Genomic DNA, 27,211 nt, shown 5'->3' on the forward strand with positions numbered 1-27,211 from the left:
TTGGTGGGGCGCACAGGAGAATTTGTTGTTTGGGGGGCCTGACTGGGCCATCCAGTTTGGTAGCCCTGGGCTCTCAACACTGTAAACTGCCTTGAGTTCCACAAGCTAAGAGTAAAGGGCAAAGAGTAAAGATCGGGGGCTCTCCAATGCAGGGGACATACAGTTGAAAGCAGCGCCAGTGCTGGGGCTTTTGCCGCCTCTGGCAAGGCTCTGCCCCACACCTCTCCAGTGCAGGAGGGCGCCCAGCGTTTGCTCACATGTGGGCCTGTTTTCACAGAGAGCTCCTTGAGAAGCCCTCTGTGCAAACGCCCACACCAAACACAACCTCCCCGCAGCATGCGGAAGCCGAGTGAAGCCAGATGGTAAACGGCCACACCCTTCTTGACCTCCCCACGGTGTGAGGAAGCTGAGTGGGGCCATATGGCCCAGTTTGCATGCAGGGCTCCTCTTGAAGAGCTTTGGTGCAAACACCCACATTTCCGCAGGGAAGTCGAGAAGACGCGCAAAGGAAGCCGTGCAGGGAAGTTGTGTGAAGTCCCCCCCTTCGACTTTACTGTAGCATGAGAAAGTCTCGGGCGGGAAAAAGAAGCAGCATTGGGCCTCTGCCTTGCTTTCAGGCTGTCTCCCTCTGCCCGAGTCTCAGGCGGGGGAAAATTGTTGCGAGCCAGCTGTGTGGGGAGGGGGCGCCTAATGGTGCCCTGTAGGCCTTGCAGCACCCTTGGCAGCCTCCTACATGGCCTACTCCAACGCACCAGCCTTGGTTGGAAGGGGGTTGAAAGAATGGGCCTGTCCCGCCCCTGTAGGTAGGGGCCTGCCAAGAGCAGGAGGATGGCACATCACGTGGTCTTCTCTGAGCCAGCCTTAATATCTGCACAGTGGGCTCTCAGAGGTGCTCCCAGAACACACTGAGCAGGTGCGGCTCACCTGGGGCCCACCCAGCCCTCCCCTGCTACATCACCGCACCTGCTCTCTCCGTGGGCGGGGGTGCAGCTGCAGAGCAGGCGTGGGGGGGGGGGGGTAGGGCAGGTGCTGGCCTGGACACCAAGGCCCTAGTGCCTGGCCTGTGGGTAGAGGGAGGAAGTCATTAAACTGAAATATACAATCCCAATTAAAGACGAGCAGTCGGATGATATGGTACACCCACCTAACTCACTCTTCTTCCATCGAATTGATGGCTTGGTTCTAACTTCATGCCTGCTGGTCCAGCTTTTTGTGTTACTTACAAGGTTGTCTTCCGGAAACTGCAGGTTTTGCTACGACAGAAACCCAAACAAGCCTCCTGTGATGTCTGTAACTGGTGCTTCTCGAACCATTTCCCAAACGCCAGGTAGAATTGGCCAATAGAAACCTGGGGCTCAGCAAGTTTCGTTCGCGTGCTTGCGGGAAAGGGCTGAAATTGCGTTGGCAGGCTGGGTGCGGAGACCAGATTGGTTTGTAGCGCGCAGGTAGGAGGATCTGTTTTTCTTCCTTCAGCCTTCCAGTGCGGCTCCGAACTGGGTAAGCTCCTTCTCTCTCCCCCTCCGTCCTTGTGGCAAGACTTGGGAGATGAACCAGGAGCGGGGGGGGGGGGGGAGGTCTCAGGGAGAGTCGCCGGTGAAGCAAGAGGACGCGGCCTTGAGGTGTTTTGACTCGTTTGGAGGGGGCGGAGCCGCGGAGGGTTCTCAGACTGAGACTGGCAGACGAGGTGCCTGGAAAGGCAGAGGGGCTGGGAAGGCGTTGGGAACGTGCCGAACCTCGGCCTTTGCCAGGAAAGGACGGTAGGGCGGGCACAAAACTTAGAAGATGGTAAAGGTGGATCGTTTACTGGCCGAGAATCGTATCGGAGCGAATCCCCTCTTTCTCCGCTTTTCCAACTTCTAGTATAATGCCACCTACCCAACATACAGGGTTTGTGTTAGAAGGTAATGGTTGAGGGGAGAACTTTGCACTCTAGACAAATGCTATTATTGGTTTGGAGTGGACTTATATGGCCATGAAAACTGGGTGTCAGATGCCTCTTTTCTGCATCTGTAGGAATGAGATTGCTTTAAAGCAAAGCTTTCAGGTGGAAACAAAAACTTTTCTGCGGCTAGCAGAAACCACTTGTAAGAGGATCTCGCTTGGTGCGGAAAAGTGGCAGGGCAGCTTGTGCGAAAACCAAGAGAAGCATTGGGAGCAAAAGGGCTCTCTGCCCGGAACAAGCCTAGTGTGAAATCAGTCTCAACATATGAAAGTGTCACCAAGTCACACCCAATTTATGGCGGCATCACCAAAGGGCTGTCGAGGCAAGTGAAACACAGAGGTGCCATGCTCTTCCTCTGTAGAGCTTTCCTTGAGTGGTCTCCCATCTAAGTGCCTCTGCTGTTTAGCCTCTGAAATCTGATGAGAATACCACCCTCCCTTCCCCTATTCTGTAGCAAGTGGGCTGATAGTGATGCTTCTGCTTTCTTTATTTAGTGCCACATGGCGGATTTTCAGCAGTTTATGGGTATGAGGGAATTAATGAGCCATTCCTTAATTTTAGATTGTGCTGGCATATTAAAGCTTATATGTACACATCCCCAAACTCCTAAGTAATGCTATGCACTTCAGTTATGGAAATATCATAAAACCTGTGTGAGGTTAACATGTGAATTCTGGACACTTTATATATTTTTAAAACAGCATCATTCATACAGGAGTGGATTGGCCATAAAAGGCACTGGGAAAAGCACACCAGGGCTACTCAGTCCTGAGGTTTACCCTCCTCAAGGTGACCCCAGTTCCCAAGGAGGGGTGGGCGCTTTAGTGAGGGATGGGGCCACCCTGACTGCTGCAAGGGATGGGGTTGAGGCCCCATGCCCAAACTCACATCTCCTGGCAAGGGATGGGATGGAGCTACCTGACCTTGCCATGACAAGGGATGTGGCAGTCCTGCTTGGCCTCAACTCAACCATCCAAGGGATGGGGCAGGGTTACCCTGGTCTCTTATCACCCAGTGAAGCATGGGATGTGGCTGACTGGCCCAGCCTTGCTTTGGTGAGAGATAGGATCATATTGACCAGCCTTGGTGCAGCTATGGATAGGGTCACCTACCCACGAAGCCTTTCTTCACAACACCTGGCACACCAAGGCATGAGATTGGGCCACTCCACCTGAATTTACCTTTCCTGATGCATCAGGGAACGGGGCCACCCTGTTTAGCCTTGCCACAGTGGAAGACAGAATAGGGTTGCCTTGCCCAGTGTCATCTCTCCTGGTTAGGGACAGGGCTACCCTGCCTGCTCTTTATGCTGGAGGAATGGAGCCACTCTGCCTGGCCTAACCTCCTCCAGTGTGATACAAGAGAGGACTGCCCATCCAGGCCTCCCTGAAGACTGGGATGGGCTACACTACCTGGCCTGACCTATCCCAGCAGTGGCCAGAATGGGGCTACCCTACCCAACATTTCTGTGTTGAGGGATGGGAGGGGGCCACCCAAGAAGAAGAAAAGAGATTGGATTTATACCCCATCCTTCACTACCCCAAAGAGTCTCAGGTGACTTACAATCTACTTTCCTTTCCCCTCCCCACAACAGACACCCTGTGTCTGTTGTGGGGAGGGGAAAGGAAAGTAGATTGTGAGGTAAGTGGAGCTGTGAGGTAAGTGGAGCTGGGAAAGCTCTGACAGAAACTGCTCTTGAGAGGAACAGCTCTGAGAGAGCTTGTGACTTACTCAACGTCACATCAGCAGGTCCATGTAGAGGAGTGGGAAATCAAACTCAGTTCTCTCGGATAAGAGTCTGTGCACATAACTACTACACCAAACAGGTTCTCTAGTCAGCTTCACATTTGTGATCAGGGGACAGGATAGAGCTGGCCAGCCCAACTTCACTGTGTCAAGGGATGGGGCCACCCTGTTCAGCCTCACCACAGTGAGGGATAGTACAAGGCCAGAAGGTCTAGCCTCACCTCTCCCAGTGAGGGACAGGGCAGCCCTGCCCAGCCTCACTATCATGAGGGAGGGGCCACTACACCTAGCGTTACTGTTCCCAGTGAAGGCTGGGATGGGGCTGCCCCACTTGGCCTCACCATGGCAAGGGACAAGGTCATTCCATCTGGCTTCACCTATTCTGGTGGGGGAATGGGCTGGAGCTGCCTGGCTCAGCCTTACTGCCCCATTCAGCCTGGCAGTGGTAAGGGATGGGATGGAGCCATCCTGCCCATCCTTACCTCTCCGAGTGAGGAATCCGGCCACCCTGCCCTGCCTTGCTGCAATGAGGGACAAGGCTGCCCCACCCTTGGATGTTTGGACAGCAAAATTAATTGATTCTTGCCATTGGGAACAACATATTATGCTCAAGGCACCGTGCAGAAGGAACTGCAGGTTGCCATACTAAGCAGAGTAACAGCCTTCTAAGTATGTAGAAATCAGTGGGCTTAGAATAATGTAATTCTGCTTAGGATAGCACTGATAAGCTATTAGTTCAATTCTTCCTCCCTAAGTGACCCAGTGCATAAGTGTATTTTAATTTCTCTATTGCAAATTTTTATGGGTTGAGGTGCAAAAACAATTTTGTGGAGGTGCAAATACAACTTGTGACTAGGGTCTAGCTGTTCAGTGGTTGTTTGCCTTACCAGACAGAATATAGCCACTGTATATACCATACTGATAGAATTCCCTCTAATGCTGCCCAAACTACAGCTTCCTCCACAGATAAAACATGCAGTGTGTGTGTATGTACTGTGTTTGCTCGTTCCATGAATCTGCATTAGTTCAGAATTTCCCATACAAATGAAACACCTTTCTTTGAGACTATTGTGATAGCCTTGGGGAATACATGCGATGCTGACTGGCCGGTTTAAATGTGTCTGGGGTAGGTGTGTCAGGGTAGGATGATTTGCATCAATGGGACTTCACATACTTATTGTAATCTTTGGCAGGGCACCTAAATCAGTTTACAGCTTATTGCAAATTATATGTCATGGAACATATGTCACAATACAGTGTTCTATATTATTTGGAAGTAAGACATACTGAGTACAATAGGATGTACTCTCAGTCAAACTGTAGACTAGCATAGTGTTTTCTGAGATTAAATGCTGGAATTTAAATGGAAATAATTTATTCTGCTTTTATTATCTTTTAAACAGGTAATGATAATATAAACTAAAACCAGACAGCAGATCAGGCACCTATGACTTCCTCAACATATTTTGCATCCCTGTTGGAAGAATGGATTTTTTTTAAATACCTGGAGAAATATTTTTTATATGTGCTTATCTATTCAACAATGCTACTTGTAGTGATCCTGACACCTTTTATCATTCCTTTGTGTATCCTCTTCTTCGTTTACCTTTCTTCTTTCTTCTTCCTGATCTATCAGAGGACTCATAAACTACAAGAAGATTATTCCAGTAATACATGGGATAGTGTGCGACTAACTGTAGCAAACAAGTGGGATGGATTTGCAAGATTTTGGAATGGTAAGTACATTTAGAGTTAGGCTGCACTATAGCCTATCCTTGTAGAATCTAATTAACATATATGTGGGTGGGTGGGTGCATGTATAGGGATGGTTCACAGTACTTGATATTTGTTGAATTCTATTCTCTCCATCTTATGATGGTTGGCACTTTGCTTTCTTGTTTGAAGGGAAAATACAAATAAGTTATCAAACCATCATGTCAAACTATGATTAATGTCAAACTTAAGCTACTAGAGAGAGCAAAGAATGGAGTGCCTAAACCATGGTTTATATTAAACCACAGAGTAAAATTCAATTACTTAATTTTCTTTAAAAAAAATTATTAAAAAAGCAGGGAAAAAAACCAAAGGGGAAAAACAAATCTAGCAACTAAGTAAGATTTTTGAAATAAAATATATATATTTTAAAAATACATAAATACCGGACAAAATTATAACAACAATAGTGGTGAATCTGCACATAAATTTCTATAAATGATTTCTAAATATCTGAAAATAGCTCCATATACACTTGTTTTCTATATGCCATAAATTCAAATGTTGATAAAGTTCTAAGTTCCTTGATTCACTGATTTACCAGAGGTGGGCTTTTTTTCAGTGTTGTAATATGAACCTTTTAGCTGTAATAAAGGCATGGAGGGTCAATTTCCGTTGACCATTGGTTAGCCTCCAGGAGATGGGCAAATAGTTTAAAAGTAGATAAGAATCCTCAAAAACAATTAACATTCTAATACAAAATTGATATAAACATTATCTTCTTCCCAAAAAACCAAATGACTAGACATGTCCAAAGCATATGTTTAAGGGGTGTGTCCTGTAAGTTACAACACCAACAATTAGACACTTTACTCAGTCCATTGCTGAAAAGTCACTGTGGTGTCCAGTATATTTTAAACATATCTTTTTTGCTGAATGAGTGTCAATTTAAGATCCATAGAGAAAATAAGTATAGACTTTAAGGCCATATAAAATTGCTTTGGCAAAATAGGGTGATTTATACCTTATTCCATTGATTTCTAAGATTCTGTACATCATATTTGTTAACACATCAAATATTTATAAACAAATATTGTAGAATTGGTTTTCTGCCTTGATTTGATTAGAGTTTCAAGGAGCAAAGGGTATTCTGAGATACTTGATGCCACCAGGCCATATTTAGATACCAACAAATGTTGCATCTGTAAGTATTGCTATTTGACAGAAGATGGCAAATTATATCTAGACCTCAGTTGAGAAAATGACAAAAACTCATCTTCAGAATCTATCAACTGATCCAATATAAAAATTCCCTTATCTATCCAAGCCTTCCACACACAAAAAGATTTCTTTCCAATTTTTAGATCTGGATTGGCCCATAATGTTAATTTAGAATGTGAAAATGGATCAAACTGATATTGCCATGTCAGTATGCACTAATGGTTTCTAACTGTAGAAATGGCAGGAGGAATCTAGGGTTGTCAGGTAAAATTGGTGCATCAGTTGGGGGATTCTAGGAGTGGGCAGTGATGTCATGAGAACATGCTGAAGTCATCATCCAGAAGTGATGTCATTGCCTTGGTGACATTGAAGGCAACAGTCTGATTTTTGGGCAAAACTTTATGGTAAAATCAGCATCAGAGTATAAACCAGAGTGTCACCATGTAACATCCCTGACATGAAGATGTCACTTCCTCATGACATCAGTGCATCAAGGATGTCACATGGCAGCATCACTGTTTGGGAGCATGGTTTTCCCTGCCAGCCAGCTTGCTGGTGGCAGGCAGAAGCCCCCCAAAACAAGACCTCCCACCCAGAACTGGCAACCCTAGTAGACTCTAATGCATCCCACATAGAGAGGGGCACCAGAAAAGAGGCTTCCAAAGTGGCCCAAGATGGATAGTCCAACTGCAAGGACCGATCCCAATAACTAGTGCAAGTTATATGCCTGATTATATAAACTAAGATCAGGGAAACCAAATCCTCACTCATTTTACGGAAGTTGCATCCTTTAAAGAAATCTGAGGCAGTGAGGAACCCTACATAAATTTCTGGAAAAAAGTATTAATTTTATTAATATATCTGCAAGGTATATAGAAAGAAATTGCTCATAAAATATAAATAATTTTGGTATAATATTCATTTTGAGTTTATTTACTTTGCACTATAGAGACAAGTTTAAAGTTCCCCATCTGTCCAAATCCAAAGATATATCAAAAATTAATTTAGCATGATTATACATGTAATATCTCTAGGAATCAGTATTCCAAGATAAGTAATGACATCTGGGCACCACTAAAAATGTCTGTGGTCAAATATGTTTTGTGATATATTGTCTGCCAGTGGCATCAGATCAGATTTTTGCCCAATTAATTGACTATCCAGACAAATCTCCAAAGGTATTAATCGCGGTCAAATCACTTTGCCCTGAGGCTCAGGAGTGTCCCAACTCCCATCTAGTCTGTAACTGTATTTCTGCTCACCTGCAGAGACTTGGGTTCCAGAATGCATGTTTCACAGCGATTTATTGGATGAGCTGATAGAAGATTGGAATTCCCATCTTTCTGAAGTAATTGATGTAATCACCCCCCCCCCCCAAAAAAAATCCTCTCCATCCCTACTCACAACTGTTCCCCTATTATAGTCTAGATCTCTGGGGGATGAAGTGGGAACTGTGGCAACTAGAGTGAGTTTGACAGTGATCTTGCAATGGAGCTGCAATAACATCTTATAGGGCTTTTGTGAAAATCTATGAGATGGCAGTGAAGGCAGTAAAGGAGTTCTATTCAGCTTCCATCACATCCACTAGCTCATGCCCAACTCAGTTATTTAGGTTAATTCAATCCCTCACTGTGAGAACCCGAAACAGTAAAATTTGGCTTTAAACTGTGAAACTTTTGCAAGCTTTTTTGTGGAGAAAGTCTTGTCACTCCACCATGACCTTCTGGCCAACTTTGACACAGTAAATGAACTGGAAGCTCCTTGGCTGTCTTTGGTTTCAGTCTTTGAATTCTTCAACTGACTCTCTCCTGCCAATGTCAATAGGATTATGGGTGCTGTTAGGCCAAAGCCAGGGGCAACCCTGGGGCATCTAGAGCCCTAGGTGAGGCCCCACCCCTGCGATCCCCGCAGGCAAATCCAGAGGGTGTGCATGTTGGCATGTCAAGGCTCTGAGTGGCGCAGAGAGACTGCGCGCCACCTGCCTGTCATAGCTCCGCCTTCTGAAAGTGGAAGTGGAGCAATAGCAGCTGTGTGGCATGCAGCCTCTCTGTGTTGCTCAGAACCTTGCTACACCACCGCACATTCCCTCCCTGTCCTCCAATTTTGCCCACAGGAGCACAGAAAGATGTGGGCTGTGGGGTGGGGTGGACGCCATAGAGGAGGCCAGGCAATGTGCAGCCTCTTCCTGGCTCCCAGAGGGCCTCTTCTCCTGGATGAGATCAATCGCCCGGGAGCCAGGTGGAAGGGCGGGCCCAATTTGGTGCCCCCTGGCCTGTGCCCTAGTGGACTGGCTACCTCTGGACCAATCACACACTTCCTGGGCCTGTGTCCCTCCTAGTTGGTGAAAGCTGGTGAGGTGAAGATGCAGGGCCCTCTATTGGATCTGATCAATCTGTGCCTTGAATCAGGAGTTTCCCCTGAGGGTTTAAAAGAGGCTGTGGCTGTTCCACTCTCGAACAAGCCAGCCTTGGGTTTTTTGGATCCACCCAGTTTCAAACTTACTGTTTCTGGGTAAGGCAGGCAACTGAAAGGGTGGTTGACAAAAAGCTCCACAAGTTCCTAGATGACACATCAGCACTGGACCTGTTCCACCCTGGTCATGAGACAGAGACTGCTCTGGTTGCCTTCCGCTGGACTGAGGCAGGACAGTGCTGCTGTTGTTACTTGACCTTACAGTAGCGTTTAACATGGGCTACTTTGTAAGAATTCATGGGATTGTCCTGAAGTGATTCTCCTCGTTTCTCCAGGATTGGGAACAGAGGGTAGCACTGGGAGAAAGGGTATCCTCTAGGCAACCCTTGATGTGTGGGGTGCCTCAAGGGGCTGTCCTGTCTCCAATGTTGTTCAACATCTACATATGCCCCTTTGCCCAGCTGGCATGGAGATTCGGGCTAGACTGTCATCAATATGCCAATGACACCTAGCTTTATGTGTTTATTGCAGCCATCCCAGTTAATCTGGTCGAGGGTTTGGAGATTGCAGTGGGATGGCTAAACAGAGCTGGTTGAAACTGAATCCCTCAAAGATGGAGGTTCTGTGGATGGGTCAGAGAGATACAGTGTGGAGCCAGCAAAACTGGTACCTACCATTCAGAGTTTGGTGGTGATCCTGAATGCCTCCTTGACAATGGAGGTCCAGGTCACCAATATTGCCCAGGTGGCATTTTACCAACTGCACCAAGTCAGGCAACTGGCTCCCTACCTGTCTCACTCTGACCTAGCCACTGTAATCCATGCAACAGTCACCTCCAGACTGGATTACTGTAACTGACTCTTTCTGGGCCTTCCCTTGAGACTCACCTGGAATGCCATCATGAAGTGTGCATGAAATGGATTGCCATGGAATTGTGACTTTGGTGAAATCATAATGTATATAGTTAAAATAAATGGTTCAATTTATGAAGCAAGAAACCTTTAATCTGAACAGTTTATTTCAAGTTTATTTACTGCATCTAATATATGGGATTTTAGAATAAAAATGTAGCCAGAAAAAGAATCTCATACAGGACTATACTGTGTTTGGCAATGGTAAAATGAATAGAACTTACATTCTAATATAATCACTCAGTTAATCACTATTACGTATTTTGAAATAACAACTCGTTTGTGTTTTGTATTCCAAACAGGTTATGAGCTACATGGCATAGAAAACCTGCCAGATGGACCAGGTCTAATTATTTATTATCATGGATCGATTCCGGTAGACTACTTATACTTTTTAAATAGATTGTTTATTCTGAAACGCAGACTTTGCTACTCAGTGGCTGATGAATTTGTCTTCAAATTACCAGGTGATGTATTTTTTGTTAATATAAAATTATTCTAGATATTGAATTATATGTGAGATAATAATACACTGTTTAATTCCCCATCCACTCCCCCAGCTTGTAGGAAGTTTCAGGGGCAACCTTTTCTAGTAAAAAGAGAATACTAGAGAATAAGGGCAACCTGCAAGAAACTTGCAGGGTGGCTATTCCATTTCCCCTCACCTTTGCTTCCTGTCTTCTCCCCTTACCTCCCTCACACTCTTTCTCCCTTCTGCCACCCTTTTTCTTACTCTCTTTCCTCCATGCGTGTCACTTCCTCTCTCTCTCTGCTCCATCACTCTCCCAGACTCCCGCCTGCTACCAGGAATCACAATGGATCTCCCAGCTACAGAGATCAATGCCCCTTAGGGTTGCCAGCTTCAGTTTGGGAAATTCCTGGAGATTTGGGGGTGGAACCTTGGGATAGTGAGGGAAGGAACCTCAGCAGGGTACAATGCTATAGATTTCACCCTCCAAATGAATGATTTTCTCCAAAGCTACTGCTCTCTGTCATCTGGAGAGTAGTCATAATTTTGGGTGATCTCTAGCCCTCACCTGGAGGTTGGCGATGGTTATTCTCATGGAGAAAATGACTGGTTTGGAGGGTGGGGTCTATGGTATTATACCTGTCTGATGTCACTCCTCTCCTGAGAGCCAGTTTGGTGTAGTGGTTAAGTGCGTGGACTCTTATCTGGGAGAACCGAGTTTGATTCCCCACTCCTCCACTTGCACCTGCTGGAATGGCCTTGGGTCAGTCATGGCTCTCGCAGAGGTTGTCCTTGAAAGGGCAGCTGCTGTAAGAGCTCTCTCAGCCCCACCCACCTCTGTTGTGGGGGAGAAGATATAGGAGATTGTAAATCGCTCTGAGTCTCTGATTCAGAGAGAAGGGCGGGGTATAAATCTGCAGTCTTCTTCTTCTTCCTCAAACCCTCCCTTCCCCAGGTTCTACTCCTCAAATGTCCAGAAATTTCACAACCTGGAGTTGGCAACCATATCTCCTTCCCAGCCAACAGCCAACCTTTATCTGCCTCTCTGTCTTCAGCTTTCTGTCTTCCCTCCCCTGCAATCTCTAGTTAGAAAAACTACAGTCTTTCTCCACAGTGGGGACCAAAGCAGCTTCTCCTCTCCTTTTTATCTTCACAAGAATCCTGTGAGGTAGGTTAGGCTGAGAATATGTGACTGGTACAAAATCACCCAGGGAGTTTGCACAGTAAGATGGGGATCTGCACCTGGGTCTTGCAGACCCTACTCTGAAGGTCCACCTGCTCCACTGCACTGGCATTCATAGGGTGGCTGCCAGGCCTAGTTGAGTCATGCAAGTCAGGTGATATCATGTCACACAGAGGGTGCTTGGCCTAGAGTTGCCAGCCTCCAGGTAGAGCCTGGAGACTCCCCCAGAATAAAATATATTCTGCAAAATGGCATTGTGTTGAGTCTCATGGGTTCACAAAAGCAGTTGTATCCTAATTTGTTATAACTTTATGATCTAACATAACCCTTATGAACTATTCTGAGAAAACATATCTATGTCTCTGGGATTTTGCTAATGATTCTTACAAGTCTTAAGGATATGGAGAGAAAATGTACTATCAGAAGTTGCCTAAGTCTTAATAAAGTGACACCTTGACCACTAGCTCCAATTAGATACACGTGTAAAGACAGAGGTTTTCCTATTAAAACATTCCTTCTATATCTTCTCTCCTTATTCATCATGGATTTTTGAGCCTGAATTATATAGTCCAGACTCCAGACACCTGAATCTTTCTTCTCTTTTTGCTGCATCACGTTTCCAGGACAAAATAACCCTAAGAAAAGGTCAAGGCAACACTGAATGCAGATATTTAGCACTTGTATATTATTGCATTACTGACATGATACTTAATTCTTACAGGTCTTAAACCACTAATAGATTTTATGTGTGTTATCCGTGGTACAAAGGAAGAGTGTTTAAATATTCTGAAAAATGGTCATTTAGTGGGACTTTCACCAGGAGGAGTTCGAGAAGCACTCTTCAGTGATCAGTCATACAAGCTTTTGTGGTGTAAACGGAAGGGCTTTGCTAAAGTGGCCATAGATGCTAAAGTGGTAAGTACTGTGCAACATGAATATATGTACAGATATATGTTTTTGAACAAGATGTGTTCAAAATAATAACAGTTCCACAGTTTATTAAATAAATTAATCAGTCAAATTACTGTTTTCATGTACATGGATTCCTGGTCTTTATTAATAGGAGTACAGACATCTATCTAACCAAATAACAGTGGAATAGGAGGGCTCTTTCTCCCACTATGACCTCTGGGGCACCATTTCATGGGTCCTCATTGGGTTGTAGCAGAGACGGAGGCAGGGAAGTTTCATTCCTCTGCAAAGGACTCGTTATAGCACTGCAAAGAGTCTAAAATATGAAGCCTCAGTTCTGTATCTCTGCAGAAAAGAAGCTCTATATTCTCTCACACATAATTTACTCTGTATTTATCTTCACAGCCACTCATGTGCTTTGTGATGTACAGTAACTCTTTATATAATATTTAATTTACATATATCCCAGTGGCTCCCTCCCCGCAAAAATGTTACTTCTTCCACTGTACATAAACTCTGTAGATTTTCTACCATTATAAAATTTAGAGACAAAACCAGTGGTGGCCTATGTTTTTAATGAAATCAACACATAAGGAATTAAACAGAATAGCAAACCATAAAGGTGAGGGGGTGCTGAAAAGTGCCATCAAGTCACAGCTGACTTATGGTGACCTCATAGGGTTTTCAAGGCAAGAGACGTTCAGAGGTGGTTTGCCATCACCCGTCTCCATGTCACGACCCTGGTCTTCTCCCATCCAAATACTAGCCAAGGCAAGTCTTACTTCACTTCCAAGATATGATATTGAGCTATCCTGGGCTATCTGTCCTGGTCATGATAAAGGTAAATTTTATTTGATTTTTAAAAAAATGGCATTTGTGAAGAGGGTGTTTTTTAAAGCAATGATAAGGGGTTACACAACCACTAAATGTTTGATAGGAAAAGTATTATTTAAAGTAGAATCCAACAAAAATCTATCACTTTGGAGTCCCATTTCAACAGTAGAAATACATATGTTAAGCATTAAGTAGAGTTGCACTATTCTAAACAGAATTCTCTTTTTTGGTTGGTTTTTGTGTGTGTGTGTGCGTTCACATGCATGCACCTGGAAGTCATGGTGACCCCTGCTGGGGGAAGGAGAATATACCAAGAGGTAGCTGAATAAAGCCTGCCCCTGCCCTCCTGAATGCTGATATTCCAAGGAGGTCTTCCATCCTAGTAATTGCCAGTATTGACCCTGCTTAACTTCTGAGATCCGATGAGATTGGGCTTGCCTGGGTTATCCAGGTCAGGGCCACTTAAGTCTCTTAAAGTACTATTCTTTCTTTCTAGCTTAATGTATCCTAGATTTCACAGTATCCTCTGATTTCTGTGCTTATGTCTCTCCATACATCTGTTTTGCTTCTGAAAAATTTCTTCTGCCATCACAATTCCTAGTTTGGCCCAGCTATGCTACCAGGATAGTCTTATGACAGGAAATTGAGTGGGGTCTAGGCACTACAGAAGATGCTTGGCTGATATTAAAAGCAGCAGACCCATTTTTTCTTGCTTGTTTCTAGTAACATCCCTATATAAATCAAAACATATGATGCTACATGATCCTGCTGTGAGCTCACCTACCCCAGTACTTCACTGGATACTACCTGCAAAGGTGATGAAATGAACCATGTGATGTCACATTACACATTTTGTTTTTCTTTAATGTCAGTTCATGAAAGCTTGGTCTTGATATCCTGAAGGCAAAGAACAAAAGAAAACAAGGATAGAACTTTTTTTTTTCCTGAAGAGAAGTAAGCGAACAGTGAAGTCAAAATAAACTATGAACTAGATATAGGATGACCAGAGGGATCTAGCATATTTAATTCTTTTTGCAGTAATTAAGAAACACTTTCATAGATGTCTTTTAAAATGCTTGAACAGTATAATCTTGAATTGTTTAATTTTGGGATCACATCAGAACTTTTAAGATACAAAAGATCACCTACAGTGAACTTTATAGTAGCAGAGCAAGCTGCACAGGGTTTCTATGCATGACTGAACATGAAGTTGTAGCATTCATTTGGCAAGACAAGGCACGTACAGGCTGTTTTTATGTCTTAATTCCATCAGGCTTTAGGCAAATTACACATAAAATAAGTGCAGTGAATATTGGCCCGACACAGGTACACTGGAATGTAATCTTTTCCCATTCAGTTTCTTTTTTATGCTACCTTCTTCCTACTCTTCCTACAGGTGACAGCTGCCACTTATTAAGATATTTGTTTAATTCCAGCTCTGAGGCTCATGAAGATAACTGGCAAGACTTTCATAAAACTATGCTTTCAAAAATGCAGACACAGATAATTATTACAGTATTATAGTTAAGCTCATATCAGAGATTTGGTAATGCCCAAGAATCCACCTGGTATGTGTGTGAAAAATCATAAGACATCGAAAACATTATATAGGTTTTATTTGTTTATGATATGAATATTGTAGACAAGTAGATGTCTGAAAAACTAATAGGTGTATTTTCCTTCTGACTTCAGCCAAGCAGCTGACTTCAGTTATGAAGGTATTGTTTGATCTCTAGGGTTGCTTCCTGGTTGCAGGAGACATCCCACCTCCTGCCAATATTGTTGTTCATAGCTCAGCTGGGTGGTGGGAGGAAATCCTCTGGCAAAATGGAGGCCCTGATTTCCATCCCTAGTGGGACAATGATGCTTCCCACAATCTGGAGGTGACATCATCACACTGGGAGGTGCCCTAAAATGTTAAAGCATAACTCCTTTTGTGATGTCATGTCTGGTGTGACCTGGAAGTGACATCATTGCTCACCAATTGTTCTTGCCTGTCCCATCTCCTGCCAGTTACCAGGTCATGTCTAGCAACCCTAATACTCTCCTTTGTGTATGTGTGTTACTGTGCTCCCTCTGGTAGTAGGGTTATCATCGGCATTAACTCTTTGCATGATGCAGCCCATTGTTGGAGGAGCCACAGTAGCTATTCTGTCTCTTGGCCATTTTGAATATTCTGGTGCATACTTACCCAAGGACCTACAGGCTAGAAGTTCATCAGGGTCAGATCAAGATCCAATAGGGCATGAAAATAATGGTTTTCTCCTGCTGTCTGTTCCTAGCATTTCTATGCAAAGGCATACCACCTCTGAACAAGGAAGTTCTATTTAGCTATCATGGCACATAGCAGCAGCTTCCATATGGCGGGCTTAACAGGTCGGTGGGACTTGTAGGACCCTTATTTTTTGAAATCAGTATTCACCATAGTGGAAAGAAAGGTATACATAAATTACACAAATTTGTTCAAGGAATGTGTATTTGATAGACTTTAGAAGTGCTACATTAAATTACCATGTTTTCTTTCCTTAGCCTATAATTCCAATGTACACCCAAAATGTACGTGAAGGATTTAGGACCTTTGGAAGTCTCAGTAAGGAATACTTTTTATGTATTGCTATTTTAATTTGTACCCCCAAAATTTAACTTAAAAGATTTCAAAAAACACCTACAATTTTGATGGTCAGTGCTATCCTAAGTAGTTACATCCTTCTAAGTTCATTATGGGCTCAAAGTATTTAATTCTGATGTTTCCCACACAGGAATAGGATTTTGCAGTTTCCCTGTTACTGGTAGGGGTGCAAATAAAGCACAGAAGGAATGGGGCTTCCATGTGGCATATTTTCCCAGTTTCCCTGCCCCGGTCCCCCAGAAGCAGGCCTGTAGCCTTTGGAGGGGGGCTCATGAGACCCTGCCTGAGTCACCTTCAAGGCTTCCACACTTACCAGCCATCCCTTGTCCTCTGACTTCTGAAACAAAATTTTTGCTGCTGCTGCTGTGCCTTGTGGTACCGCTTGCCCTCTTACTCTGTTGCCTGAACTGGACCCTCTCACTTGGCTGCTGCCACTTCCACCAAGCCCTTTCAGTGTCCTGCAGCTGCCAGCAACTCTCCCAACATGTCCTGTGGCACCCATTCCCTCATTACTGGGCAACGACTGGCCAATAAGATAGCATGGCCCCTTGCTGCCAAGAAGGTCAGAGCACCTGCTCCGGCTGCAACGCCACTGAGGATGTTCTCCGCAGCTGAGAACGAAACGTCTGGAAGGAAAACTTTCTCCAGTAGAACACGGCACTTGATCCCGAAAGATTCTACAAACCCTAAAGACAATTATTTGTTTGCGGAGGGTGGTATTTCTGTGTGTGCATGCATGTGTATGCCTGGAAGTCATGACTGACTTTTGGCAACCCCTGGGGCTTGGATGTTTCAGAGAGATGGCTTGCTTTCTGCCTCTGCATCCCAGCCCTGGTATTCCTTGGAGGACTCCCATCCAAGTACTTGCCAGGGTTGGTCCTGCCTAGCTTCTGAGATCTGATGAGATCAGTCTTGCCCTGGGCTATCCAGGTCAGGGTTATTTTTTTATTAACTTATGGCGAGAGAAATTTATTTTAATGCTGTTGTAATATATTTCTTCACAAAAAGTAAGGTCTATCTCACTACAATAAACTGCTTTGGGAAATTTTGCTATTGGTTTTTGCCTGTCTTTTGTTAAACCATTTTGCCTGGTGTAAAGACACACTAAAAATTTAAAGCTTACAGCTAAACTCTTAAAGCAAATGCGAGCTTAAACCCGAATTTGTTAAATATACTATTGCCTAAATCTGTAGAACATAACAATATAAAAATATTTGTTGGTATGAGTGTGCAGCAGTTCAAATGCTCACAAATACGATTGAAGTCATATTTCTTAAAATATTGATATATATGTGTATGTCAGGGGTGGCCAAACTGCAGCTCAGGAGCGCTTCCTGTGGCGCTTCCACACATATTGTGTGGCTCTCGAAGCCATCCTGCCCCATCGTCTGGTTTGGAGAAGGCGTTTCTCTCTTTAAATCACTTCTCCAAGCCAAGTCACTTGATGGCTTAGATAATGCATTTTAAGTTTTTCTTTCTACCTCTCCCCTTCCTCCTCTGAGAGCCAGTTTGGTGTAGCGGATAAGTGCGCGGATGCTTATTTGGGAGAACCGGGTTTGATTCCCCACTCCTCCATTTGCACCTGCTGAGATGGCCTTGGGTCAGCCATAGCTTTCATAGAAGCTGTCCTTGAAAGGGCAGCTGCTATGAAAGCACTCTCAGCCCCACCTACCTCACAGGGTGTTTGTTGTGTGTGTGTGTGTGGGGGGGGAAGGTAGAGGAGATTGTGACCGCTTTGAGACTCTGAGATTCAGAGTATAGGGCGGGATATAAATCCAAAATCTTCTTCTTCTCTCCATCTATTTCCTTCCTTCCTTCTTCCTTCCAACATTCACGTCTTGCAGCTTTCAAACATCTGACATTTATTCTATGTGAATCTTATGTTAAGCCAGTTTGGCCACCCCTGTTGTATGTCTTTAGCATAGTCTAAAAAATTTTGTGTTTTAATATGTACATCCAGTTGATATGTATTCTAGTATTTGCACTCACCTTATTTCTTCGCTACCTCATGCATACTTTCACCATAGTTAAAAAGAACAGAAAAAACCTTGCAAACACAAAGCTAAATACGTACCTTTAATCCCTTTCACATACTTCTGTATTTGGCTGTTTCTATCTTAGACTACAATAGCTTGTGTCTACGAACAGAAATTACTAGAACAGATTTATTATATTTTAACTACAGCCATATATGCCTGGCATTAGAAGCAAGTTTTAACAAAATTCTAAATTCAAATAAAAGTTGAAGTCCAGCAAAATCCTTCATGCATATGTTAATTTTCACATGTGCAAACAGATGTTTCTTTTGGTCCTGAAGGACAGTTTCTTTGCACTGGAATTGCAGTTTTCTTTAGGCTGAACCAGTCCTTCTCTAGTGAGCTTTTGAGATACAGGGTCTCCAGCCCATGAAGAATTCTCCATGGATTTTAACAATAGAGGCAATCTGCATGAAAGGAAATGTATGTGGAGATCTCACATTCACAGAAGTGACAGCTCTTTTTTTAATGGGATATATCTGTGTGTATATCACAGAGGACTACAGATTGTATCTCCATATTCTTATTAGTGCAAGATAGGGTCAAAACATATACTTCATTTCAAAATATTTTGATATTTTTACTTATTTCTTGAAATGTAATTCATTTGCATTTTTATAGAATGTAAACTTACATTTCTTTCTTTAACAAAACAGCATTAACAAGGTGGTTATATGAACATGTAAAAATACCAGTCCTTCCTCCATATGGTGGACTTCCAGTCAAATTTCGGACATATATTGGAGAACCCATTCCATATGACCCAAATATAACTGCTGGGGAATTAGCTTATAAGGTAAGGTGGTTTAACAATATAAAGTATCTTGAATAGCTGCCTTATTGTAGTGGCACTTGAAAAATGTTTCTGTTTAATAAAAAGGCAAAGCAATCATCCATACTGAGGTGGGGGTGGACTTCAGACCAAAGATTTGGAAATGAAAGGTTAATCTACCCCCAAACCCACTTTTCCATTGTTGGAAACAGTCTACCTCCTGAGCTGCTTATTTCCTGATAGAGGAAAAAAAGATAAGTACCTGGGTTGTGCCTGTCTTTTTTTCTTCCCAGGGTTTAACACAGCCCATTTGGGGGCATTTCCAGCCATAAATGATATATAGAAAGAAATAATAACTCTTATAGATGAACTAAAATTAGGCAAAGCTTAGATGTGATAATTCCTGAGGAACTGAAAGCTGACCCAGAGTGGTGGGCCTCTCCATTAGCTGCTCTTTTTACCCTAGTAAATAAGACTGGCCAAATGCCAGCAACCTGGACTAATGCAATAATTGTTTCCATCTACAAAAAGGGCTGTCATCTTAATCCCTCTAATTTTAGACCAATTAGTCTTTTATTTGTTATTGGGAAACTATATGCAAAATTTTTGCAAAATAAGCTCTGAACCTGGATGCTATCTAGTAAAATTTTAGGACCAGAACAGGTGGGTTTCTGCCAGGGGAAGTCTGTTTTGGATCACTGTTTAGTCCTTGCTCATTTGATCAATAAATCCATGAGAAGGAAAAGGTCCCAACTGTATATTGTCTTTTGGGACCTTAAAAGGGCCTTTGACTCAGGGCATTTTCGCACTGACCTTACTCGGCAGCGACGTTCCTCTTCACCGCGCAGCGTCTGCGCGGATTTCGCACACGTTGCTCCGCAGAACCCGGAACAGCCGCAAAGTCCCGCGACTTTTGCATTGCAAATGTAAACTGGCCAAAAACCATTTTAAATTTGCAACGCAAAAGCCGCGGGACTTTGCGGCTCTTCCAGGTTCTGCGGAGCAACGTGTGCGAAATCCGTGCAGATGCTGTGCGGTGAAGAGGGACGTCGCTGCCGAGTAAGGTCAGTGCGAAAATGCTCACAGTTTCAAGGGAATTTCTCTGGATTAAGCTTGAGGGCATGTCTTTGGATAAGAGGTTATTGTTTCTTATCAAAAGACTTTGATAAGAAGTGGTTCAGCTGCAGTAGAAGAAGCTGTTTGGATCTAGAACAGAGCTGCTGGTAAGGTGAGTGAGACTTGATTTGCTTTTCTAAAACTGCTGAGGAGCATTACCTAGGGTTGCTGTGGGAGGTAACTGTGGAGTGCTTGGTGCCTGCTGGAGAGGAGTTTCTGATTGCTTTTGTGTGTCTTTTGTATAGCTGTTGCTGAGTGAGGAGAGTTTGTTTGCCTGGGGGTAATTGCTGGCCCCACCCTCTGCTGTTGCTCTGGCTGTTAAGTCAGAGATGGGTGGGGGCTTGAGCCTTTAATTTGCAAGGCTCATCCTTGCCAGAGGCGTGAGCCAAAGGGCTCTTAGCCTGGGGGTCTAGCCTAGGGGTTCTGTAGAAAGGTGGGTAGTTACTCAAAAGTAGTTTCAAGTGGCAGTTGGTAGTGAGATTTAAAGAGAAGTGAAGATAAAGAAAATTCTGAAATGGACTGCAGCAGTATGGCTGGTGAGGGAGCAGAAGCAATGATGTATAAAGACTGTGGGATGTTTGTATTTTTACCTGAGAGTAGCACGAATTACACTTGCAGCAAGTTATTATTATTAATTTTATTTATATCCCGCCCTCCCCGCCTAGGCAGGCTCAAGTGTAAGTTAGTGGCCCTGCTGGAGGAAAAGATACAGGGACTGGAGGCACGATTGTCCACGCTGCAGTGTATAAAGGAAGATGAGGATTTTCTTGACAAAACATTTGAGGTGCTATTGAAAGGACAAGAGGAGGGAGAGGAAACGGTATCTCCGGTATCTCAGTAATTAGAAGAGGACCCAACACAGGAGGAGGGTTCCTGGAAAAATGTAACTTGAAGGAGAAAGAAAATCAGGAGATGTTCTGAGTCCCTGCTGCTCAGCAGTAGGTTCCAGGATCTCCCCACAGTAACTGATCCTGAGCCACTGGAACAAGGGCTACTTCCCCAGACTCCATGAAGCTTGAAGAAAGTTTCTCAGGATCCTGTGGACAAGAAGCCTGGAGCTTCTGCTCACCAATATAGGAAGAGGAAGGTGGTGGTGATTGGAGACTCCTTGCTCAGAGGGGTGGAGCCGATCAGACTTGTCATCCCAAGAGGTCTGCTGTCTGCCGGGTGCACACATCCAGCACGTGACAGAAAGGATTGGAAGACTTATCAAGCCCACTGCTTACTATCCTTTCATGCTGATCCACGCGGAAACTAACGATACTGCCCATCATAGCCCTGAACTTAGAAAAGACTATGTGGCTCTTGGTCAGAAGGTGAGGGAGCTTGGCACACAGGTTGAGTTTTAGTCAGTGCTTCCTGTTGAAGGCCGTGGCTTAGGACGAGAAAGAAGAATACTTCAAATAAACGACTGGCTACATTGATGGTGTCGTCAGGAAAGATTCGGATTTCTGGATCATGGCTTACGCTTTTGAGATGGTGGTCTTCTATCGGGAAATGGTTTGCACCTTACGGTGGTAGGGGAAAGGGTGTTTGGTAACAGCCTTGCTAACCTAATAAGGAGGGCTTTAAACTAAATTGTATGGGGGAGCGAGACAATAATTCAAAGCCTCATATGATGGCAGAAACTGGGGATAAGAACGTTAAAGATTTGCATAGAGTGGCGCATATGCTAGGTAATGTGAACTTGCAAGCTTGTACGGAAATGTCTCCCTCAGGATGCATAAAATGTGGATTCCGATGTCTTTACACTAATGCACAGAGCATGGGAAACAAACAGGAGGAACTGGAAGTCCTTATAAAGGAAGGAGACTATGACATAATAGGCCTTACTGAAACGTGGTGGGATGACACTCACAACTGGAATATTAGGATTCAGGGGTACAACTTATTTAAAAGGGACAGGCAAATGAGAAAAGGCGGAGGAGTAGCAGTATATGTGAAGGAGGTATATAGTGAGGAAATATGTGAATCTGAGCATGGCAGCTCAGTTGAGAATCTCTGGGTAAAAATAAAAGAAGTAAGAAATAGCAGTGATATTATTGTGGGGGTCTGCTATAGACTAGGGATGTGCATTCGGTTCAGTGGAACCGAACAGATCACCAAATACCCCAATTTGGACGTACAGGACGTCATATATTTCTGAATCCAATTAGAAGGCATTATGTGGGAGCCATATACGGCTCCCTCTATACTTCCGAATCAATATTTGGAAGTATACGGAACTCAATGTAAAAGGCGGGAAAGGAGTGTCTGCAGCCTCAGGGAAGCTGCTTGCCTCCTTTCTCACCTTTGGAAGCCTTTTCAGGGAGGGAGAAAGAGGGGGAGAGGGAGAGGAGCCCCAGCAGCCAATACAAAGCATGCATTTGCAAAATGCATTGCAAGTGCATGCTTTGCAGGGCTGTTGTGTAGCTGATGACTGGGCTAATCCCCCAGCCATCAGCAACATTGTTGTTCTTTTGTTTACTTGGGTATCCAAGTAAACACTGTTCTCTGGTCAATCACAGAGCAGTGGTATTTTTTGAAACTGCTCTGTGTAGGGCCAGAGAACCTTTTTAAGGAGTCTACCTGGCTGGACTCCATTCCATTGCTGCTGTGTTGGTGTGTGTGAGAGATATTGTGCTGCGCTGGCCCTTGGCCTCAGCTGCTGCTGCTCTCTCTCGGCCTTGCCTGACCTGCCCGGAGAAGACATCTAAGGTAAGACAGTCTTGGGGTTCTTGTTTTTATTTTAGTTAGGATAAAAGTAAAAGGACTTTTTAAGACTCAGAGTCCCTTTACTTATCCAGATTTGGGTGGGTGAGTACTGGGTAGCTTATTTGGGGTTAGGAGGTTCTGCTGGGGGTGGGGGCCTGGGGTGGGGGGGTTGTCAATTTGCCTGTATCTAACTTTAGTGAGAGGACTTTTAAAAGTGCAGTGTCCTTTTACTTTTCCTGATTTGGGTGGCTTGGATTTCTTGGGGTTAGGGTGAAGGTTTTTTTGGGGGGGAGGGGTTGGTTAAGGATTCTGTGTTTGATTTGTTGCTGCTGTGTTGTGCTGCTGTTGTTCCTTTTCTCTTCTTGTTCTTTTTTTTGGGGGGGGGGGCTGTTTGGCCTAATTTTTATTGTTAAAAAGTTCAGTTTTTAACAGTTGAGTTTGTTGGCCTTTTCTCAGTTGGATTTGTTTGGCTCTGTTGTTGGCTTTGCATCCTGTCCTGTTGTTCCTTTTCCTGGTTCTGGGGTTTTTTGGGGGGTGGGGGTGTTGACTGATTTGGCCTGAGGTTTTTTATTGTTAAAAAGTTCAGTTTTTTAACAGTTGAGTTTGTTGGCGTTTTCTTGGATTTGTTTGGATCTGTTGCTGTTGGTTTTGCATCCTGTCCTGTTGTCCCTTTTCCTGGTTCTGGCTTTTTTGGTGGGGGGGGGGGTTAAAAGTTAAGTTTCTTTCTGTCACGTTTTGGTTTTTTTTAATTACCTCTGGTTAGTGTGAGGGGGTTGGTGTGTGGGCTGTGTGGGGTGGGTCACTTTCATGTTTCTATAGAGTTATTTTTGGAGTCTGAGGGTTCCATGCACTTTGGGGGCTCTCCCTCAAACCCCCTGCCCTCCAGGCGGCTTCCAATATACCCTATTTTGCCATTGATTTCAATGGCCCATAGGGTATAATGGTGGGATAGGGGCACCGTCTTTGGGTGCCCCTGGAATGGGAACCCCTGACCCAATCTTTTTGGGACTTGGGGGGTTTGTAGGGGAGAGTCCCCTGCAGGTCCCCTGCAAATTTGGGGGCTCTCCCTCAAACCCCGTCCCCTCCAGGTGGCTTCCAATATATTCTATTTTGCCATTGATTTCAATGGCCAATAGGGTATAATTGGGCCGTATATTTGGAAATAGCCCTATATCTCCAGTATATACAGGTATTCAGAATATTTTGGCCCCGTATATTTCTGAATACGATTAATTCCGATTTTTTTCCCACACCCCTACTATAGACCACCAAGTCAGGCAGAGGACTTGGATGAGATACTTCTACAGCAGATTGCAAAGTTCTCCAAGAGAAGGGATACAGTGATCATGGGAGATGTCAGTTACTCGGACATCTGTTGGAAGTCCAACTCTGCTAAAAATGAAAAGTCAAATAGATTCCTGACTTGTCTTGCTGACAACTTTACGTTCTAGAAAGTGAAGAAGGAAACCCAAGATCACAACAGCAGCTGCATGTGAAGGGGCAGGGAATCAAACCTGGTTCTCCCAGATTAGAGTCTGCACTTTTAACCACTATACCTCTTAACCACTGTCTCTCAAATGAAGGGGAGGGTAACAAGCACACCCAGGACACTAATCCAGCCACTCACTCTATCAAAATAAATTTACAAACAAAATGAACACTCACTCCAACTACTCATGCTGTTCAACCACCTTAAACAGAAAACCAAGTGGGGGGAAACAGATGACTATTGAAGCTAAGCTCCAGCAATGCCTCCATCTCCTTCTGCTGCAGGTGACAAAAAGCTGCATCACAAAGCAGAGACAATATAGGGCTTCTCTCTACAGCATTCCCATTGGATGGCAGCGTTCCATTCACAGCCTATTAGGTCTCATGTTTTATTCAAGAGGGACTAGGGCAAATCAGTCCCTAGTTTACTGACCAGGAATGCCTGTTTTCACATCAGCTGGATGGGTGTGAATAGTTTGCCCTCCAACAGGACCTGTGGGTCTCCCTGAAGTGGACCCGGGCTTGAGAAACACTGGTCTTAGAAAGTTACTTTTAAAAAAAGAAATCTAAAATTGCAGGCAGGACTTCAAGTATCTTTGAGGGAGCCAGCATCCCATAGAACCTTAAAATCCTAATGCACATTTCACATTGGGTGTTTTCGCACTTACGTTTTACTGGCGCGAAGACCCTCCTCACGCCGGCGGATCTGCAGTGATTTCGCACTAGAAGCGCCGGCGCAGCCCATTGCGCCGGCTACTTCCGTCGCTAAGCCAGCGCAAACGGAAACCGCCAAGAAGCAGGAAAACGTTTTTTGAATAGATTGACACGTGTGTCCATTGAACTGTATTTTGAATGTGTTGTGATGCTCAGTTTTCTTTTCCTCTTTTATTTTCAGACAAAGGCTAAACTCCAGTCGTTAATACAAAAGCACCAGCAAATTCCTGGAAACATCTGCAATGCTTTAAAGGAAAGATTTCATGAAGAAAAGAAAAGCGATTAGAATTTAATTGTCAATTGTAAATTTGTAATGCTATGACCCAGTGCTTTTCTCCAGGTATAACTTTTTGATCAGTGAAGAGAACTACCCTGTATGCAGGATCTGCACCATCACTTCAGTTGAGAGGTTCCCCCGTGTCTGAAGGTGGGGGAGGTGGTCAGACTACTGATGTGAGGTGGCAGCCTGCACACAGGAGAGCTCTGTTGCATACCAAACAGTTAACTTTCCTCAAAACTATTAAGATTTCAATTCCATAGAAGGTAAAGAAGTGCAAGCTATTTTTTTGTAAAAACCCCCCTATTATGTGGCTTTCAAAATCTATTTTTTTCATGCAGCATACCACAACTGATTTCTTATATCTTGTGGAGAGAATATTATTTATGTATTATAAAAAACACATTTTGCAATCAGAAAATAACCACTTGGTGACTATAAACTTATGTGGCTGCACTTTGCTTTCAACACTGTAACAGTTTTCAGTGATGAAAAAACAAAACCTTAATATTGCATTTTCAGTGTTATAACTTTGAATGAGAAAAAGACTAGAGCTATAACTTTTTGTTGATTAACCTGTTGATCACTTAATAAGTGCCTCCAATTAATCTGGAAGGATATTTTTAAAATGTATTTTAAATACAAATATTTATAGCAGTTGTGGATAGCAGGTATAGTAGGGAGTGGTATACATTAGTATGGTAATAGAATATTTCTATGCAATATGCATAAAATATCTAAAATAAGAGTAATATGCTGTTTATTTCAGAATTATTATACTGCATTAAGATGTAGCTAATTAATTTATTTAGCCATTACAATTCTTGCACTCAACTAATTTGTCTTTATTCAGATTGTAACCTAAAAGTGGTTCCCGTGAAGCTGATTGCACTTTAGCAATTACAAAGGAATTCATCTTGCATCTATCCATTTATCCTGTGTTCCGATTCCCTGGCAGCCACTAACTAAATTTTAACTAGATAAATGTTTCTCTAGAGGCTCTTTTCTTACAACAAAACAGCATATATTTAACTTCCTCTGGCCTCCATAAGCTTTGTGTTCATATTCATAGTACAAGCCTGACAAAAGAGGAATTATTGTAGAGGCTCCTTGTGTCCTGGTCACAGATGACATTGTTTCCCCATGAAATCCATTCCTCTTACTTTATAATCTATGGATTTTCAAATAAAGTTGGGATAGCTTTTGTATATTTGGGTTAGTAGGAAAAAATCAGTTGCACAGAACTTTGAATGCTAGAAAAAAAAAGATTCTTGCTCTGTTGAAATCTAACCACGTAAAACTGCATTGAAATGTTGAAAGAATGTCAAACCCTCTGTGGTGGGACAGTGCTGATCTGACCTGCAGGCCCAACACCGGAGGGGCTTTGCTGTCTTTCTCTCTGCTCAGCTGCCTCCTGGCCTTTGTAGGAATTGCCCACTGTGGGGGCCAGGACTCCCAGCTTCCCTTTCAAGCTCTGAGGCTTTGCCTCTGTGACTCCTGCTATCCAGTGTCTGGTTATCACAGGGACAATGAATTGCCTTGTGTACCACTGGGAAAGTAGTCACTGTCTGCCCCTCTCCATCCTCCTGGCACTCCTTTTAAACTAGCATATCCAAAACAGAGAACCACTACTACTAGTATCAAAATTTATAAAATATTTATTAAAGAAAAAATGTTCACGAGCATAATATTAGCACAGCACCAGCCTGAGCAAGGGATTCAAAAGAAAAAATGTTATTTGTCTGCCCCTCCCTCTATACATGCCCTATCAGATGTAAAATATAAGGTAGGCTCCATAGTTCAGATGTTTTACAGGAGCTCCATTATCTTCAAGCCTCTTTCAGGTGTGCAGGCCAGCACATGACAATGGCTGCTTCCTCCAGACCTCAGTTAAGAGTGCTATCTGCCTCAATGGAATCAGCACAAAGAGCCCTTCTCCCATGTTCCCAATTTTATCATTCCTCTTTCTCCTCCCACTTTCTCCCAGGTCAAATAATATTTTCCTGAAGTCTCCAGGAGTTTCTTCCTGAAGTCTTTCTAGTACTTAATTCCTCCCTCCAAACCTCTGTTTCCTGCTTGGTGGTGAAGAGGCACTTGACCACCCCATTGTCTCTTGCAGTACCTATTGGCATTTCTAAAAGG

General features: G+C 43.7%; 1 protein-coding gene and 1 long non-coding RNA gene across 4 annotated transcripts in view; one reads left to right on the plus strand and one right to left on the minus strand.

Moving 5' to 3' along the window:
- Window positions 1-1,684, minus strand: part of LOC132575213 (uncharacterized) — a 112,334-nt gene extending 110,650 nt beyond the window's left edge. Inside the window, exon 1 of the long non-coding RNA XR_009555663.1 lies at window positions 1,145-1,684. This is a non-coding gene — a long non-coding RNA (uncharacterized LOC132575213). The remainder of the gene's footprint in view (window positions 1-1,144) is intronic.
- LOC132575211 (monoacylglycerol/Diacylglycerol O-acyltransferase-like) lies at window positions 1,423-25,903 on the plus strand. Of its 3 annotated transcripts, none has more exons than XM_060243785.1 (7): window positions 1,423-1,497; window positions 5,092-5,424; window positions 10,248-10,412; window positions 12,319-12,512; window positions 15,873-15,933; window positions 18,665-18,804; window positions 24,974-25,903. In XM_060243785.1, exons 2-7 carry the CDS (start codon window positions 5,136-5,138, stop codon window positions 25,076-25,078), a joined length of 954 nt encoding a protein of 317 aa, XP_060099768.1. In that variant the 5' UTR covers window positions 1,423-1,497; window positions 5,092-5,135; the 3' UTR covers window positions 25,079-25,903. The 3 variants fall into 3 exon arrangements, with proteins under 3 accessions (XP_060099768.1, XP_060099769.1, XP_060099767.1); XM_060243786.1 differs by lacking the exon at window positions 1,423-1,497 and adding an exon at window positions 1,556-1,619; XM_060243784.1 differs by lacking the exon at window positions 1,423-1,497 and having other exon boundaries at window positions 5,023-5,424.
- Window positions 25,904-27,211: the final 1,308 nt, after the last annotated feature.

This window comes from Heteronotia binoei, chromosome 7, assembly GCF_032191835.1.
Source record: "Heteronotia binoei isolate CCM8104 ecotype False Entrance Well chromosome 7, APGP_CSIRO_Hbin_v1, whole genome shotgun sequence".
NCBI classification, from domain to species: Eukaryota; Metazoa; Chordata; class Lepidosauria; order Squamata; family Gekkonidae; genus Heteronotia; species Heteronotia binoei.